At 34.6% G+C, this 16,516-nt stretch overlaps 1 protein-coding gene across 1 annotated transcript in view; it reads right to left on the reverse strand.

Moving 5' to 3' along the window:
• Nucleotides 1–16,516, reverse strand: part of Zmat1 (zinc finger matrin-type 1) — a 46,865-nt gene that overhangs the window by 17,395 nt on the left and 12,954 nt on the right. Inside the window, exons 2-3 of the mRNA XM_077793889.1 lie at nucleotides 3,994–4,100; nucleotides 102–203 (exon numbers count right to left, since the gene is read on the reverse strand). Coding sequence (XP_077650015.1) covers nucleotides 102–203; nucleotides 3,994–4,100 — 209 coding nt within the window. The remainder of the gene's footprint in view (nucleotides 1–101; nucleotides 204–3,993; nucleotides 4,101–16,516) is intronic.

Consider the following 16,516-nt stretch of genomic DNA (forward strand, 5'->3'; position numbering starts at 1 on the left):
ATTGAACCCAGTGCCTCACACATGCTAGGCAAGCACTCCACCACTGAGCCACAATCCCAGACCCAAAGGTTAGAATTATGACATTAACATAGACCACTCACCTTAAGGTTCCCAACATGCATCTTCATTCTCTTACCAGGCACTTCATTTTGTTCCCCATGCATTTGAAAATAAAATCTAACATTTTGAGCATGTTTTTCACTCTAAAAAAAGATATGACTTTGTTTATCCAATAACAAAGTCATCAAAATTTTCTCTCTCTCTGAATTTAAAGACAGTACTCATGAGTTTTATTACATTTAAATTGTACTGCTTATGAAAAAAACTTCAGACTTTCAAATCTCTAAATCTCACTTAACATAAAAATAATGCTAAAATTTAGAAGTCAATCATTTTTAGGTTCTCATTTTTGACAGACTTCTAGTTGCTACCCAATATCAAAGGTCTTCTTCCTTAGTTACAAACCCTCGTCAATGGTCCCAACAAAAGAATATATTTTTCAGCCTCCCTTTCTATAAAATGTAGTCATGTAACTAGATTCTGGCCAGTAATAATCTGAAGCGTTTGGCGAAACTTTTGGGATGTTTCCTTAAAACTTTCCTTAAAAATTTCCTTAAAAGGATAAGCCCTTCTTCTATCCTACTTCCCCCATGCTTCTAGAATTATGTTGAAAAGGACAGAATTCACATTGGACCACAGGTAACTGTGAGGACAAAAGCCAGTTCATCAGATCAGAAAGACATGAAATGCCTAGGTCACTCCTAATAGTACTGAGATGTCATAGAATTCTAATACTGCCTACCTCTCAAAATATTTTATGTGAGGAATTAAACCTTTCTGGATTCAAGCAATATTAGAAACAATCTCTGAACAAATATATAACCTAATACGTAAGAAAAACCAAGATTAAAATTAGTGTAGGGAGAGGGTAAATGAACAATTTCTTAACATACTGCTTGAGGCAACATTTCTCTTTTTTTAAATAGAGATAACCAAAACTTTAATTATGATTGAAACATAGATATGATAAAAAATAAAAGAAATAAGACACAACATATACACTTTTAACAGAGAAGTAAATTCTATATTGGGGGTTTTGGCGGGTTTTTGTATTTTTTTTCTTTGTTCTAATTAGTTATACATGACAACAGAATGCATTTCATTTCATTGTACACAAATGGAGCACAACTTTTCATTTCTCTGGCTGTACACGACATAGAGTCACACCATTTGTGCAATCATACATGTACCTAGATTAATGGTAAATTACTCTCTTTACAGAATTTTAAATAGTCCATCATACAGAATAGGAAAGGAAAGGAACTAACAAGCTAGAAGCCTGTAATACTATCTAGTTTCAATAGATGTCTAGGTTTTGCTCTGTTTCTTTCAAAAGTCCTTTTTATGAGGTAAAATTTTATAGACACAGTCCTATACCCTCATGCCCACAATCCTTTCCACCTCTCTTCCTCCCCACAGGCAAATCTGATATATAGCATTTCCTTTCCTGCATTTATTCTTTGACCACATTTACATGTGTATGTAAAGTTTACATACTGCTCTTTAAAAATTTACAAAAATTGAATCACTTAATATATATATATATATATATATATATATATTTTTTTTTTTCAAATTGCTTTTTGAAACTCAGTATTAAAGGGGCTGGGGTTGAGGCCCAGCAGTAGAGTGCTCGCCTAGCATGTGTGAGGCCCTAGGTTCAATTCTCAGCACCACATTAAAATAAAGATATTATGTCCAACAACTAAAAAATATTTTTTTAAAAAAACACTCAGTATTAAAGATTTATCCATATTGATACATACAGTTCTAGTTCATTCATGTTATATACTATATAATATTCTACTCCATATTCTACCCATCCGGTCCTCTATCAAGTGCAGTTATGCTTGAATTTATTTTGCTTTTACAAACATTTCTGCAATAAACATATCTCCTAACATACATGTTTAAGAGTTTATTTTGAGCAGATACCTACAAATGGAATCCTTGGCTTCTAAAATATGTAAATTTTCAACCTTATGAGGTATTGTAACATTCTGAGGCAATTTATATCTCTCAAGGCAGTGTTTCTGTCTCCTGATATTCTGAAGTGTTAAGTATCATTAGATTTTATATTTTGCCAGTATTATGGTTTTTATATGATAGTCCATATAAAGTATCACTTTTATATGGTAATCCATATAAAGTACCACAATATCATTTTAACTGCATTTCCTGTTTGATCACTAATTCAGTATCTCTTCTATAACCAGTTCATATCCCTTTCCCATTTTTATTTTGGGTTCTTATTCTAACTTAGTGGTAATCCTTTGTATATTCTAGACACTAATCCTTTGTTATTTATATGAGTTATAAACATCACCCAATGTGTGGCTTATATTTGACTTTATTGTGACATTTTTTGCAGATAATATAAATTTCTCTTACAGATACTGTGATTTAATTTATAAAGCTGTGACTTAAAGGTGAAATTGCTGTAGATATAGGGAAACAGTCCAATATAATAAAACAGAAGAATATCCTCAAAACAGACCATTGGGTAGAAATTAGTATACAATGACGTGTCCACCACAAATCAGTGGGGGCAAGGATGGACTACAACAGACAGTTCTGCGATATCATCTATTGTATCACCTGTATATCCATATGAAAAAATACTATCCACTTTCTATGCACAAAAATCAATATCAGATGGATTAAACACTTTGACATATGAAGTAGAATTTTTCAAAGTTTTAGAAGAAAGTGTATAGAATAGTTTCTTAAACATATAAGCATAGATATAAAAGGAGATATTAATAAATGCAACTTCAAAACTTTTGCTACCCACATTTTGTAGGTTCAATAAACATGCTCAGAGAGGTGAAGTATCTTTCCCAGGGTTATACCACTATTCAATGGTGGAGCTATGACTTGAACCAAGCTCTTCATCCAAAACCAACAAAATTTTCCTATCAGTAATTATAACAACTTAATCCTAGTCAACATAAGGACTAAAATATAGTTTCCAGTAAGATTAGTAATGGAAAAAAATAGAATAAGTATTTTAAAAAGTCATATGGGCATTACACTGTTTAAAGTAAAGATATCTATTACTTTTGGTAATCTAGATATCAGATATGAAAGAAAATTAATGGTTCATCAAATGATGTATAATGTAGAACAATATCCAATGAAAGCAAAGAACACTGAATATGAAATCGGAAGAAATCACTTTAGGCTTAATCATGTCAATGAATAGCTATGCAGAATAACCCTTGGCCAAGTTCAGTGGCACACATCAGTGACTCAGGAAGCTGAGGCAGGAGGATCACAAGTTCAAAGTCGACCTCTGCAACTTAGTGAGGCCCTAAGCAACTTAATGAGACTCTGTCTTTAAATAAAATTTTAAAAAGGTGTGGGGATGTGGCTCAGTGACTAAGCACCCCAGTGTTCAATCCCAATGCTAAAAAGAAAAAAATCACCCTGGGTCTGTTTCCTAATGTATTAACTAAAAGAGTAAGAACATTAAACATTTTCTCTTCTAGCTGAAGAATTTATGTTTGAGTATCTAAAATCATGTGACCAAGTCAATAACTGGTTAATTTTGTTTGTGTAGTCATCTTGTATTGCAAAAGGAAATCCCCGGAGTTCTACAGTTTCCCTTGATTTGCATTAACAGTTTCCTACACCACGTGGAATATTTACTACAAGGATGAATAGTATAGTTGCTTGATGGATATAAAGGAGGGAGAATGATGTGAAGAAAGTAAAATAGATATAGGGAAACAGTCTATGTTTAAATCTGGATTCCCCAAACTTAAGGTAGTATATTACTGTCCCTCTCTGAACCAGTATTCTCCATCACAGGGAAATAATACCACCATTTCACAGGATTCTTGAAATCATCAAATAAGATATCTTATATGAAACTTACTTGCTATATTCAAAAACTTGCTTTCAACCCTATTACCACTGTACTTAACCAACCTCATAATGCGAAATCCTTTGTGATTCGAACTGTAGCATCACTCCACATACTCGACAAAAGTTATCTGTAAAAAGTTCAGTCTTTCCCTGTTCATTCCAAGTGGCATCTATGAATAAAATAGAGGGAAGTAAGACAATGTATCACTTTAATGGATACATACAGGTACCAATTTCTTTCCTCAACTATATATTTCATATACCACTTGAAGTTTGACTGTTTATGAGGCTGCAGTAATAGCTTTTTCTAAAACATTCAACTTAATATGCATATATTAAGAATGTCTCTAATGTCTAATATGAAAAGTTACATTCATTTAGTATGATAAGTCTAATCAATGATATTTTAAAGGAATAGTCATGGGGCATCAGTAACTTCATGAGCTTCATAGAATGATTTGGGCAATCAATAATGAAAGACTGAGTTTTAAAACTTAGCCTGATATTTTGAGTTTTATAGTAGAGAATCCTTAGAAATTTGTTGTTTTAAGTCTGTCACTTATTTCAAGATATGACTCCAATGTTATCTAAAAATCACATGGAGGGGCCTGGTGATGTGGAGCAATGGTAAGTGCTTGCCTAGCATGTATGAGGCCCTGGGTTAGATCCACAGTACTGCAAAAAGAAAAGAAAAAGGAAATCACCTGGAACTACAAATCATCTTTGTCCACCATAGGCAAATATCTTCTATCACTGTACAAACACTAGGACAATCATTTGGCCAAACAAATTTCATATTAAACCCCAAAGATTGTGTTTGTGTGTGAGTACATACACTAAGATACAGAAATTTATGCTATAGTATTTTTCAATGTAATAAGTAACACAAGCCAAGTAATTTTGCATTTATACTTAGTGTCCACACTTATATCTAAAGTCCTTAAGAGCTTCAATGTATTATACCAAAGTTTATTAGTTTATCTATAGGGCATATGTCACAAAATATCAAAATTTTGTTTATTATTTGGGCATTTAATGTATAATTTGGTACCATATATACTTTCATGAAGAAATTCCATTGATGTATTAAATTAAAATTTGTAGAACAAATGCAATATGTCCAATCCCCAACACTAACAAAAATTAAATATATGCACATATATTCATAGGAATGTATAGAATGATGTAAACTAAATTTAAAAGTAGTTAACTTTGGGAAGTTAAGCAAGAAAAGGAACAAGGGGAGATAAAATAATGTTTAACTCTCTGTACAACTATCTAAAGTTTTGTAAAAAGTATGTAGTATTTTCTAATTAAAATGATTAAGATGGCTGTCAGAAATATGGAAAAATAAGACCCTCTAGCACTTGATCCTGCTACTCCCTGACTAAAACCATAAAGTGAACAACTATTCACACGTGAAAATACTTTCAAGAGCTAAGGAAATCAGTTAAGAGAGAATAGCTTCTGGGTGTAGCGCAGAAATACAATGAATTGAAGAGTACAGGAAAGACCAACATTACCTGCATCACCCCTCCCCAAATCCCAAGTGGTACAGCATGAGAGATACCCTGTGTATGAGGGAAGAAGAGGAAAGTTAGAACCAGACTTTATCTTGAACCCCAACACTGGGTCTGCCACAGTGAAACCCAAAACTAAGCAGGTCTCCATAGTCCCAGATTCCAGGCTGGTGCTAAAAGGCTGAACTTGCAGGACTGTTCTGGTACCAGTCCAGATTCTGCCACCCCAGTCTCCCAATCTATAAAATATTCAGTCTCCAGGTTGTTTCAGTGCTGAGGTGAACTCTGGTTCTGGGCAGATATGGATACAGGCTCCAGGCTTGTACCTGTGGATTGAGCCTTCAAGCCTGACCCAGCGCCAGGCAGGATCCTCCAGCCCTTGCAGCCAAGCCCTTCAGGCTGGCCCCTCTATCCCCATGCTCTAACAAACCAAGATCCAGGAATATTCTACTAGATCCCAGTTCTGAACCATGCACTCAGAGACTCAGTTTCCAGGATCACCTGAGTATTCAGGACCCAGCCTATCCCACTGAAGACCCAGGACCTAGGGTAGTTATTTTGGATATAACTTCTAAGTGAGGCACCTGCATACCCAGCCTTCAGGCAAGCACCACAGCCACATGCTTCAGGTTTGCCTCAGTGCTCTAATAATCAGGATAGTACCTATGATCCTAAGTTCTAGATTAGTCCCTGTGGACTCAGGCTCTAGAGTGGCCCCAGCATCAGGCCAGTCTCAGGTTTCAGGATGGTTCTTATGCCCCAGGTTCCAGAGGAACCATGGCCTTATGCCCACTCAAGTAGACCATGATGCCAGGCTAAACACCTTGGATTGAGATTCAAAGATCACTCTTAGAGACTCAGATACCAGGTTTATTTCAATGGTTCCAGGTAGCAAGCTTGACCAAGAGCTAGGCCAGCCCACGCAGGTTCAGGTTATGGCCCACCCCAGCACCACTTCAACCTTTGTGAGCTCAGGCTTCAGGTTGGCCAGCAGAGGTACAAGATTTAGGCCTGCCTTTGTGGACCCAGGCCCCGGGCTCATCCCCAAGTCCAAATCAACTAGTCTACCACACTGGATTTAGGCTTCAGGCCAATCCTGAGGACTCAGGTGACAGGCCTTCCCACCTGCTGACCTAGATAGACTGCTCAAAGCCTCCAGCAGCAAGCTTTCCTGAGGACGACATCAGATGGCCTGCTCAAAATCTCTGGACAGTCTGACTCTTGAAGGCTTTCCCAAACAAAGATAGTATGCAATGAGTGGGATAAGTCCCTATTTCTTTATGTGCACAAACATCAATGTAAGGCAATGAGAAAAGAAAAAAAAAGGAAGCATACACCACCAAAAGAACACAATAATTTCCCTATAGCTGACTCCTACCTGATAAGAATTAAAAGTAATTGTCTTAAAGAAGCTCAGAAAACTCTAATACAGAGAAACAATTTAATGAAATCAAGAAAATAATGTGACAAAAATAATAAATTTAACAAATAGATTGATATTGTTTTAAAAATCTGAAAAATACAATGAATTAAATGAAAAATCTAATCCATAGCATCAACAGAAGACTTTATCAGGTGAAAGAAACAATCAATTAATTCAAAGAAAGGTTATTTAAAAATACAATCAGAGGAGAAAAAAGAATGAAAAGAAACAAGAAGTTTATAGGATTTAGGAGATAGCATCAAAAAGCAAATGTTCAGGTTATGGATGTTCATGAAGGAAAAGAGAAAGACAAAGGAGTATAAAGCAAAGTGTGTGTGTGTGGGGGGGGGGGTTCAAGATGGTGGAATAGAGAAGATTGCTTTCCTGACTATGAAACCAAGAAAGCAAACAGGCAGCTTCTCAGTGAGGTGGGTAAACAACAACAACAACAAAAAGGAGAGCTTTACTGGAATTAAATACTGGACATTCAAACCAGACTGGGGATAATAATTGGCTACAATAAAATAAGGAAGAAATCCACAGTACCCCACAGCCACAGCTGTGACTGGAGGCACCATCTGGTGCATGCCCTCCATGAGCAAAGTGGAAGGATAAGGGAATTAAAGAAACCCACATTTTTAGGAGGACTGAGGCATGTCCAGGTACACACAGTTTAGAGATCAAAGAGACAGCCTGACTAAACCTAAAGGTGTGCTACACAATATCCTCATACAGGAAGGAAACTGCATCTCTCCTGGCTGTGTGTGGACAGAGGGGAAAAAAAAAAAAAACATTTGCAGCTGAAGAATTGAAGCTGGCAGCTGGGGAAGCCAATTCCTGGCAAACCTAAATATGGTCTGAAAAACAGTCCTGGCAAACTCACATTGCACAACATAGAGTGTGCCTAAGTGACCAGAAGAAAATCAAACGTGGAGAGAGGTTCACACATGGGACAACAGATCGTAGAAACCCACATGGCTCTCCCCCTCCTCCTCCATCCAGGTTGCTTGCAGAAGCAGCTGGGGAAAGAAACATCTGGCCAGGAATTCGAAAGAGTGGGGGCGGGAGAGATTGAGTTTGGAGACTGTACCCAAGACCAAGAAACAGGTTTGCAGGTGATGTAGTAGACTAAGAATTGGCTCCTTGACTACATGAGTAGAACCCAGAAGAGATCCTTGGAATACAGTCTTTCAGTGTGGATCAGCAAGTACTGGGCCCTGGAGGGAACTGATTTAATATCTCCAGACCAACTGGCATTTAGCAAAGAACCTGCATCCACCTAAGCCTAAACACTGCCTACATGAGTTCCACCTACAGGATTACCTCCCTCTCTTCAACAACCCCACCGAACAGTGCTGAGAAGGGAAACTGAGAGTATTTTTAATTCCAACCGACACAATTCTTTAACTTTTCATTGAGGTTCTTTTTATTGCTTTCCTGTTTAATTGTGACCTTAATGGTTCATGGACATTTATACATATTCATATTTGTTTTTTCTCATTTCTAGCATTTTTGAAACTAGTTATTTTTCATGGATCAGTATTTTGAGGACTACGATGTTTGATTAGTATATTTCAGTTTTGTTTTGTATTTTTTAATTTTCATTTGTTAAAAATTTACATTATACACACACACACACACACACACACACACACACACACCTCTTAAATTTCCCTTGATTCTCTTTCTCTTCTGCTTATAGCCAAACTCTATTATTCTCTTTTTCATTCTTCCCTTAATTTTACTTCTATCTTCTCATCTCCTCTCTACTAATCATCACATCCTAGATCACTTCTTTTTTGGGAGTGGGGTACCAGGGATTGAACTCATGGGCACTCAATCACTGAGCCACATCCTCAGGCCTATTTTGTATTTTTATTTAGAGACAGGGTCTCACTGATTTGCTTAGCGATCGCTTTGCCTGAGGCTGGTTTTGAACTCATGATCCTCCTGCCTTAGCCTCCTGAGCTGCTGGGATTAAGGGAGTGCACACTATGCCCAACCCTATATCACTTCTGTTCTTTCAGTCCACCATTTTTAATTGTAAACCCTTTTCAAACTTACTGTTTTTACTGTGGGCAATAACTGATTATATCATTTCTGTTTATTGTGACAATTATCTTTTTAAATGTCTTAGCAGGAGCTATTTGTTTTAAAGCTGTATATTTGCATTGGTGGTTGTTATTATTTATCTCCCCATAAAGAGTGAGGTACAGGAAAGCCTCAGGGACACTACAAGTCCACAGAATAGAAATTCTACTGCCTCAGATCCATACTGTTAGATGGGTAGATACACAAACAACATGAAAAAGCAACTGAACAATTTGCCCCCAAACAAAGATACTTCAATAACAGAATCCATCAATATCACTGTGAAGAAATGTCATTGAAGGAATTTAGCATGTACAAAATTAAACTGATCTGTGAGGTAAAGGATGGTATAAGGAGTGAAGTCAGAGAGAAAATACATGAAGTGAAAAATCACTTCAATAAAAAGAGATTCTGAAAAAAAATCAAGCAGAAATCCTGAAAATGAAGGGTTCAATAAACCAAATTAAAAATTTAACAGAAAGTATCACCAACAGACTAGACCATTTGAAAGACAGACAATGAAGACAAAATACATAATCTTGAAAATAAAGATGACCATGGAGAAATGATGTTAAGAGATCATGAACAGAAATTACAAGAAATATGGAATAACCTGAAAAGACCAAATTTAAGATTTTTCAGGATAGATGAAGGCTCAATGTACAAACCAAAGGAATACACAATCTTTTCAATGAAATAATATCAGAAAATGTCCAAAATCTAAAGAATGAAATGGAAAATCAAATACAGGAGGCTTAAAGTCCCCAAATGTACAAAATTACAACAGACCAACACCAACTCACGTTATTATGAAAATGCCTAACAAACAGAACAAGGATAGAATTTTAAAGGATTTCAGAGAAAAATAATAGGTTACATTTAGAGTGAAACCAATCTAGATCTCAATTCAATTCTCAACATAGACTCCCAAAGCTGAGAAGTCGTGGAATAATATATACCAAGCTCTGAAAGAAAAATGGATGCCTTCCAAGAATATTATACCCAGCAAAATTAAGCTTCAGAATTGATGATGAAATAAATACGTTCCATGAGAAACAAAAGTTAAAAGAATTCACAATTAGAAAGCCTATACTACAAAACATACTCAATAAAACAGTTCATGAAAAATACATGTGAAAAGCAGAAAAGGGAGAAACTACACTGCAAAAATAGTCAATCAAAGGAGAAACTGCCTCAAAGTCAAAACCAAAATTAAATCAAAATGTCAGGGAATAAAAATCATTTCTCAATAACATTGAAGATAAATGGCCTAAACTCATCAACCAACAGACACAGACTGATAGACTGGATTAAAAAAACAAGATCCAACAATATGCTGTCTCCAAAAGACTCATCTCTTAGGCAAAGACATTCACAGACTGAAGGTGAAAGATGGGGAAAAATATTATTCACATGGATCTTGTACATAGGCAGGGGTCTCTATCCTCATATGAGATAAAGTGGACTTCAAGCCAAAGTCAATAAGAAGGAACAAAGAAGAACATTTCATACTGCTTAAGGGAATTAAACAAAACAAGGTATAACAAATATTTATGTCCCCCAAACGGAGCATAAATGTGCATCAAAGAAACCCTTCTGAACTTCAAGAATCAAATAGACTACAACTCAATAATACTGGGTGACTTTAACACATCTCTCTCAACATTGGATACACCCTCCAAACAAACTAAATAATCTATAGAACTTAAAAATATAAATAATTTAGACTTAACAGACATATACAAAATGTTCCATCCATCAATGACTGAATTAACTTTCTTCTCAATAGTATGTGGATCCTTCTCTAAAATAGACCATATCTTAAGCCACAAAGCAACTCTTAGCAAATATAAAAAAATAGAGATAATACCTTTATTCTATCATCATAATGGAATTAAATTAGAAATCAATGATAAAATAAAAAATAGAAGCTACTCTAGCACTTGGAGACTAGATAATATGCTATTGAATTACCAATGGATAGCAGAAGAAATCAGGGATAACAAAAAAATACTTAGAGGTAAATAAGAATGGTGACATAACTTATCAAAATCTCTGGGGCACTATGAAGGCAGTTTTAAGAGTAAAGTTTATCCCACAGAGGTCCTTCATTAAAAGGACAGAAAGTCACCCAATAAATAACCTAATATTACATTTCAAAGCCCTCAAAACAGAAGAGTAAATTAACACCAAAAGCAGCAAAAGACAGGAAATAACTGAAATCAATGAAGCTGAAACAAAAAAAAATTTAAAAGAAACAAAAAGTTGGTTCATTGAAAAAATAAATAAAATTGATAAACACTTAGACAAGATAATAAAGAGAAAGAGGGAAAAAACTCAAATTACTAAAATTCGTGATGAAAAAGGAAATATCACAATGGACACTACTGAAATACAGACAATAAACAGAATCTATTTTGAAAAAATATACTCTAATAAAATAAAATAGAAAATCTTGAAGACACTGACAAATTTCTAGATACTTATGACCTACCCAAATTTAATCAGGAGGACATAGAAAATTTAAACAGATCAACTTCAAGCAATTAAACTGAAGAACCATCAAAAGCCTACCAACAAAGAAAATCCAGATGGATTCTCAGGCAAGATCTATGAGACCTTTAAAGAACAAACAAGAAGCCTTCTCAAATTATTCCAGGAAATCAAAAAGTAGGGAGCCTTTCCAAAGCAGACAAAGATACATCAGGAAAGAAAACTTCAGACAAATATGCCTGATGAATACAGATACAAAAACACTTAATAAAATACTGGCAAATCACATACAAAACAATATCAAAAAGATCGTATGCCATGATCAAGTGGGGTTCATGCCAGGAGATGCAAGATTGGTTCAGCATACAAAAATCAATAAACATAATTCATCACATCAATAAACTTAAAAACAAGAATCACATGATTATCTCAGTAGATGCAGAAAAAGCATTTGAAAAAGTAGGGAAACAATTCATGCTCAGAACCCTAGAAAAACTAGGAATAGTAGGAACATACCTCAACATTGTAAAAGCTATATATGCTAAATCCATGTCCAACATCATTCTAAATAGACAATTGTAAGCATTGCTTCTAAAAACAGAAACAATATAGGGATGCCCTATTTCACTATTTCTATTCAACATAGTCCTGGAAACTCCAGCCAGAACAATTACAAGAAAGAAATTAAAGGGATATGAATAGAAAAAGAACTCAAACTATCCCTACTTGTCAATGACATTACTCTGTATTTAGAACACCCATAAAATCCCACCAGAAAACTGATAGAACTCATAAATAAATTCAGTAAAGTAGCAGCATATTAAATTAATACCCACAAATCAATTTCATTCTTATTCATCAGTGATGAATCAACTGAAAGAGAAATTAGGAAAACTATCCCATTGACTAGAGCCTCAAAAAAGTATTTGGGAATCAAACTAACAAAAGAGGTAAAAGTTGTCTACAATGAAAACTACAGAACTCTAAAGAAAAGAAATTGAAGAAGATCTTAGAAAATGACTGCCCATGTTCCTGGATAGGCAGAATTAATATTGTCAAAATGGCCATACTACCAAAAGCACTCTACAGATTTAATGCAATGTCTATTAAAATTCCAATGATGTTCTTTGTAGAAATAGAAAAAGCAGTCATGAAATTCATTTTGAAAAATAGGAGCCCCAGAATAGCCCAAGCAATCCCAAGCAAGAAAAGTGAAACAGGAGGCATCATAATACCAGACTTTAAATTATACTACAGACTTATAGTATCATGTCTGTTTTGGTATTGACACCAAAACAGACATGAGGACCAATAGTACAGAATAGAAGGCACAGAGACAAGCCCACATAAATACAGTTGTCTCATATTAAACAAAGGCATCACAAACATTCTTTGGAGAAAAGATAACCTCTTTAACAGTGCTGAGGAAACCATGTAATAAAATGAAATTAGACCCCTGTCTTTTACCCTGCACAAAACTCAACTCAAAGTGGATCAAGGACCTAGGCATTAGACCAGAGTCCCTGCACCTATTAGAAGAAAAACTGGGCCCAACTCTCCGTTAAGTCAGCTTAGGAACCTAATTCATCAACAAGACTCCTAAAGCACATGAAGTAAAATCAAGAATCAATAAATGGGATGATAACAAACTAAAAAGCTGTTTCATAAGAAAGGAAACTATAAAGAATGTGAAGAGAGAGCATACAGAGTGAAGAAAATCTTTGCTACCTGCACCTCAGATACATCATTAATCTTCAGGATATACAAAGAACTCATAAAACTTAGCACCAAAAAAAGTCAAATAATCAATAAATGGACAAAGGAACTAAACAAACGCTTCTCAAAAGAAGAAACATGAATGGTCAACAAATATATGAAAAAAAATTCAACATCACTAGCAATTAGAGGAATGCAAATTAAAACTACATTGAGATTTCATCTCATTCCAGTCAGAATGGCAATTATTGTGAATAGAAGTAGCAATAAATGTTGGTGAGAATTGGGGGAAAAGGTACACTAATACATTTATGTTGAAACTGCAATTTGGTGCAACCACTCTGAAATGAAGTATGGAACTTCCTCAGAAAACTTGGAATAGAACCACCATTTGACCTAGTCCTCCCAATCCTCAGTACATACCCAAAGACTTAAAATTAGCATACTATAGTGATGCAATCACATCAACATTTGTAGCAGCTCAATTTATAATAGCTAAGCTATGGAACCAACCTAGGTGCCTTTCAATAGATGAATGGATAAAGAAATGTGGTATATATACATAATGTTATATTAGCCATAAAAAGAATGAAAATATGGCTTTTGCTGGTAAGTGGATGGAACTGGAAACTATCATACTAAGTGAAATAAGGTAATCCCAAAAAAACCAAAGCCCAAATGTTCTCTCTGATGTGTGGATGCTAACACACAACAAGAGGGGATGATGAAGAATAGAAATACTTTGGATTAGACAAAGGGGAATGAAGGGAAGGGATAGGGTGTGGGAATAGGAAATATAGTAGAATGAATCAGAAATCACTTTCCTATGTTCATATGTGAATATACAACCAGTGTAACTCCACATTATGTATAATCAAAAGAATGGGAAGTTATACTCCATATATATATATATATATATATATATATATATATATATATATATATGTCAAATTACCTTCTACTGTCATGCATAACAAAAAGGAACAAATAATTTTTAAAAAAAAAACAAAGAACACTTTCCAAATTTGGAGAAGTATAAATATCTAAATACTGGAAGAGAAAAGGTATCAAATCAGATTCAATTCAAATAAGATTATCTGAAGACAAATTATAATGAAATTCTGAAATATCAAGGACAAAGAGAGGATCTTGACAGCAGCAAGAGAAAAGAAGCAAATAACATACAAAGGAGTTTCAAAACAGCTAGCAGTGAAAGCTGATAATCTAGCTCAGTGGAACAGTGCTTGCCTAGAATGCTCACGTCCCTGTGCTGGAGTGTCAGCATAACAAAAAAATCCAGCAGTGGATTTCTTAGAAGAGACCCCAAAGACCAGGAATGTGGGATAATGTATACAAGATAATGAAGTAAATAAACTACCAAAAATAACATACACACAAAAGCAGCCCTTCAGAAGTTAAAGATAAATAAAGACTTCCCCAGACAAACAGAAATAGGGAATAAATCTCCACCAGACTTGTCTTACATGAAATGCTAAAGGAAGTTCTTCCAGCTGAAAGGAAAAGATATTAATTTGTAACATGAAAATGTAGGAGTGTGTAAAACTTACTGGTAAAGTAAGTACACATATAAATTCAGAATACACTAGTCCTGAAATGGTGGTGGGTAAATCACTTATATTGTTAATAATGAAGCTAAAAAATAAAACTTTTGAGAATAATAGTAGCTACAATAATTTGTTAAAGGATACCCATATAAAAGAATATAAACTGTGACATCAAAAATATAAAATGTGGGCTGGGGATGTGGCTCAGTGGTAGAGTGCTTGCCCTGCATGTGTGAGGCACCGGGTTCAATTCTGGGCATCACATAAAAATAAATGAATAAAATAAAGGTCCATCAACATCTAAAAAAATATAAAATGTGGGAGGAGTAAAGAAGTGTGAAATGGTTTTAGATGATCAAAGTTGTTATTAGCTTAAGTAGCCTGTTATATCTATGAGATGTTCTTGAAATCTTCATAGTAACCATAACTCAAAATTTATAGTAGATACACAAAAGGTGAAATATAAGGAATCAAAGCATAACATCAGAGAAAATCAATCATAAAGGAAGACTGTAAGAGAGGAAGAAGAGAAAGGAGACATAAAGCAATTAATAAAATGACATTATTAAATCTTCACATATCAATAATTATCTTGAATATAAATAGATTAAATTTTCCAATCCAAAGAGAATGGCTGAATGGATAAAAAAGCAAGACCCAAACACATGATGTCTATAAGACACTCACTTCACATGTTAAAAACACATGTAGAAAGTGAAAAGATGGAAAGTTTTTCTATGAAAATGAATACCAAAAATAGAAGGAATAACTACACTTACATGAAAACAATTGAAGATGTTTACTTTAAAAGTTAAGTGAGGTATCTTTCACTAAGCTTAATTTTCAATACCTTTCTATGGACTGAACTTTAAAAATTAAAGTTACTTTAAAAATTACATGTTCAAGATTAGAATAACTGTAATTAGAAACATGTCATAAAATAATTAATATTTACAAGTTTATCCCTATAATTTATCACATCACCTCTGAATTATTTTTGAGATTATCCTAAAATATATGATTTATCTGACTCTAACATCAGCAAAGTAAAAAGGTTATCTAAAATTTATTTCAGGACTTTCCTTATTTCAGTAATAAACGCTATATGCAATGTAAGCATAGTGTCATAATCTTAACTTCTCAATGTGGATTTTTCAGCAGAGACCTTATAGACCAGAAACATGGGAAAATGTATTCAAAATGATGCAGGAAATAACTACCAAAAATAACATACCCACAAAAGCAGCCCTTCAGAAATTAAAGATAAATAAAGACTTCCCCAGACAAACAGAAATAAGGAATAAGAAGTTTATAAGTATCACTAATTATCCTGTGGTGGCATTATAACTTTACAGAAAAAGTGTTTCTTTTTTTTCTTTCTTTTTTCTTTGTTACCCGGAATTAAACCCAGGGGCGCTTAACCACTGAGCCATATTCCCAAGCCTTTTTATATTTTATTTTCAGACATGGTCTCACCAAGTTGCTCAAGACCTAAAAGTTGCTGAGGATGAGGACGAGAATCACCTAAAACTTGTGATTCTCCTGCCTCAACCTCCCTAGTGGCTGGGATTATAGGCATGGGGCATCACACCCTGAAGAAACATTTCTTTCAGAAGTAGGGAACCACTAATTTATAGGTTCAAGAATTCCAAAAAATTTACACTGATTTTTCTCCTAGATCAACCTTTAATTCCAAGTTTCTCCACTACTGAGATAATCTGAAATTGACACTCAAGTTGGTAAACAAGAAGCCTGGATTTTTCCACCCAGTCTTTCAT

The sequence above is a fragment of the Urocitellus parryii genome, chromosome X (assembly GCF_045843805.1).
Source record: "Urocitellus parryii isolate mUroPar1 chromosome X, mUroPar1.hap1, whole genome shotgun sequence".
In the NCBI taxonomy this organism is placed as follows: Eukaryota; Metazoa; Chordata; class Mammalia; order Rodentia; family Sciuridae; genus Urocitellus; species Urocitellus parryii.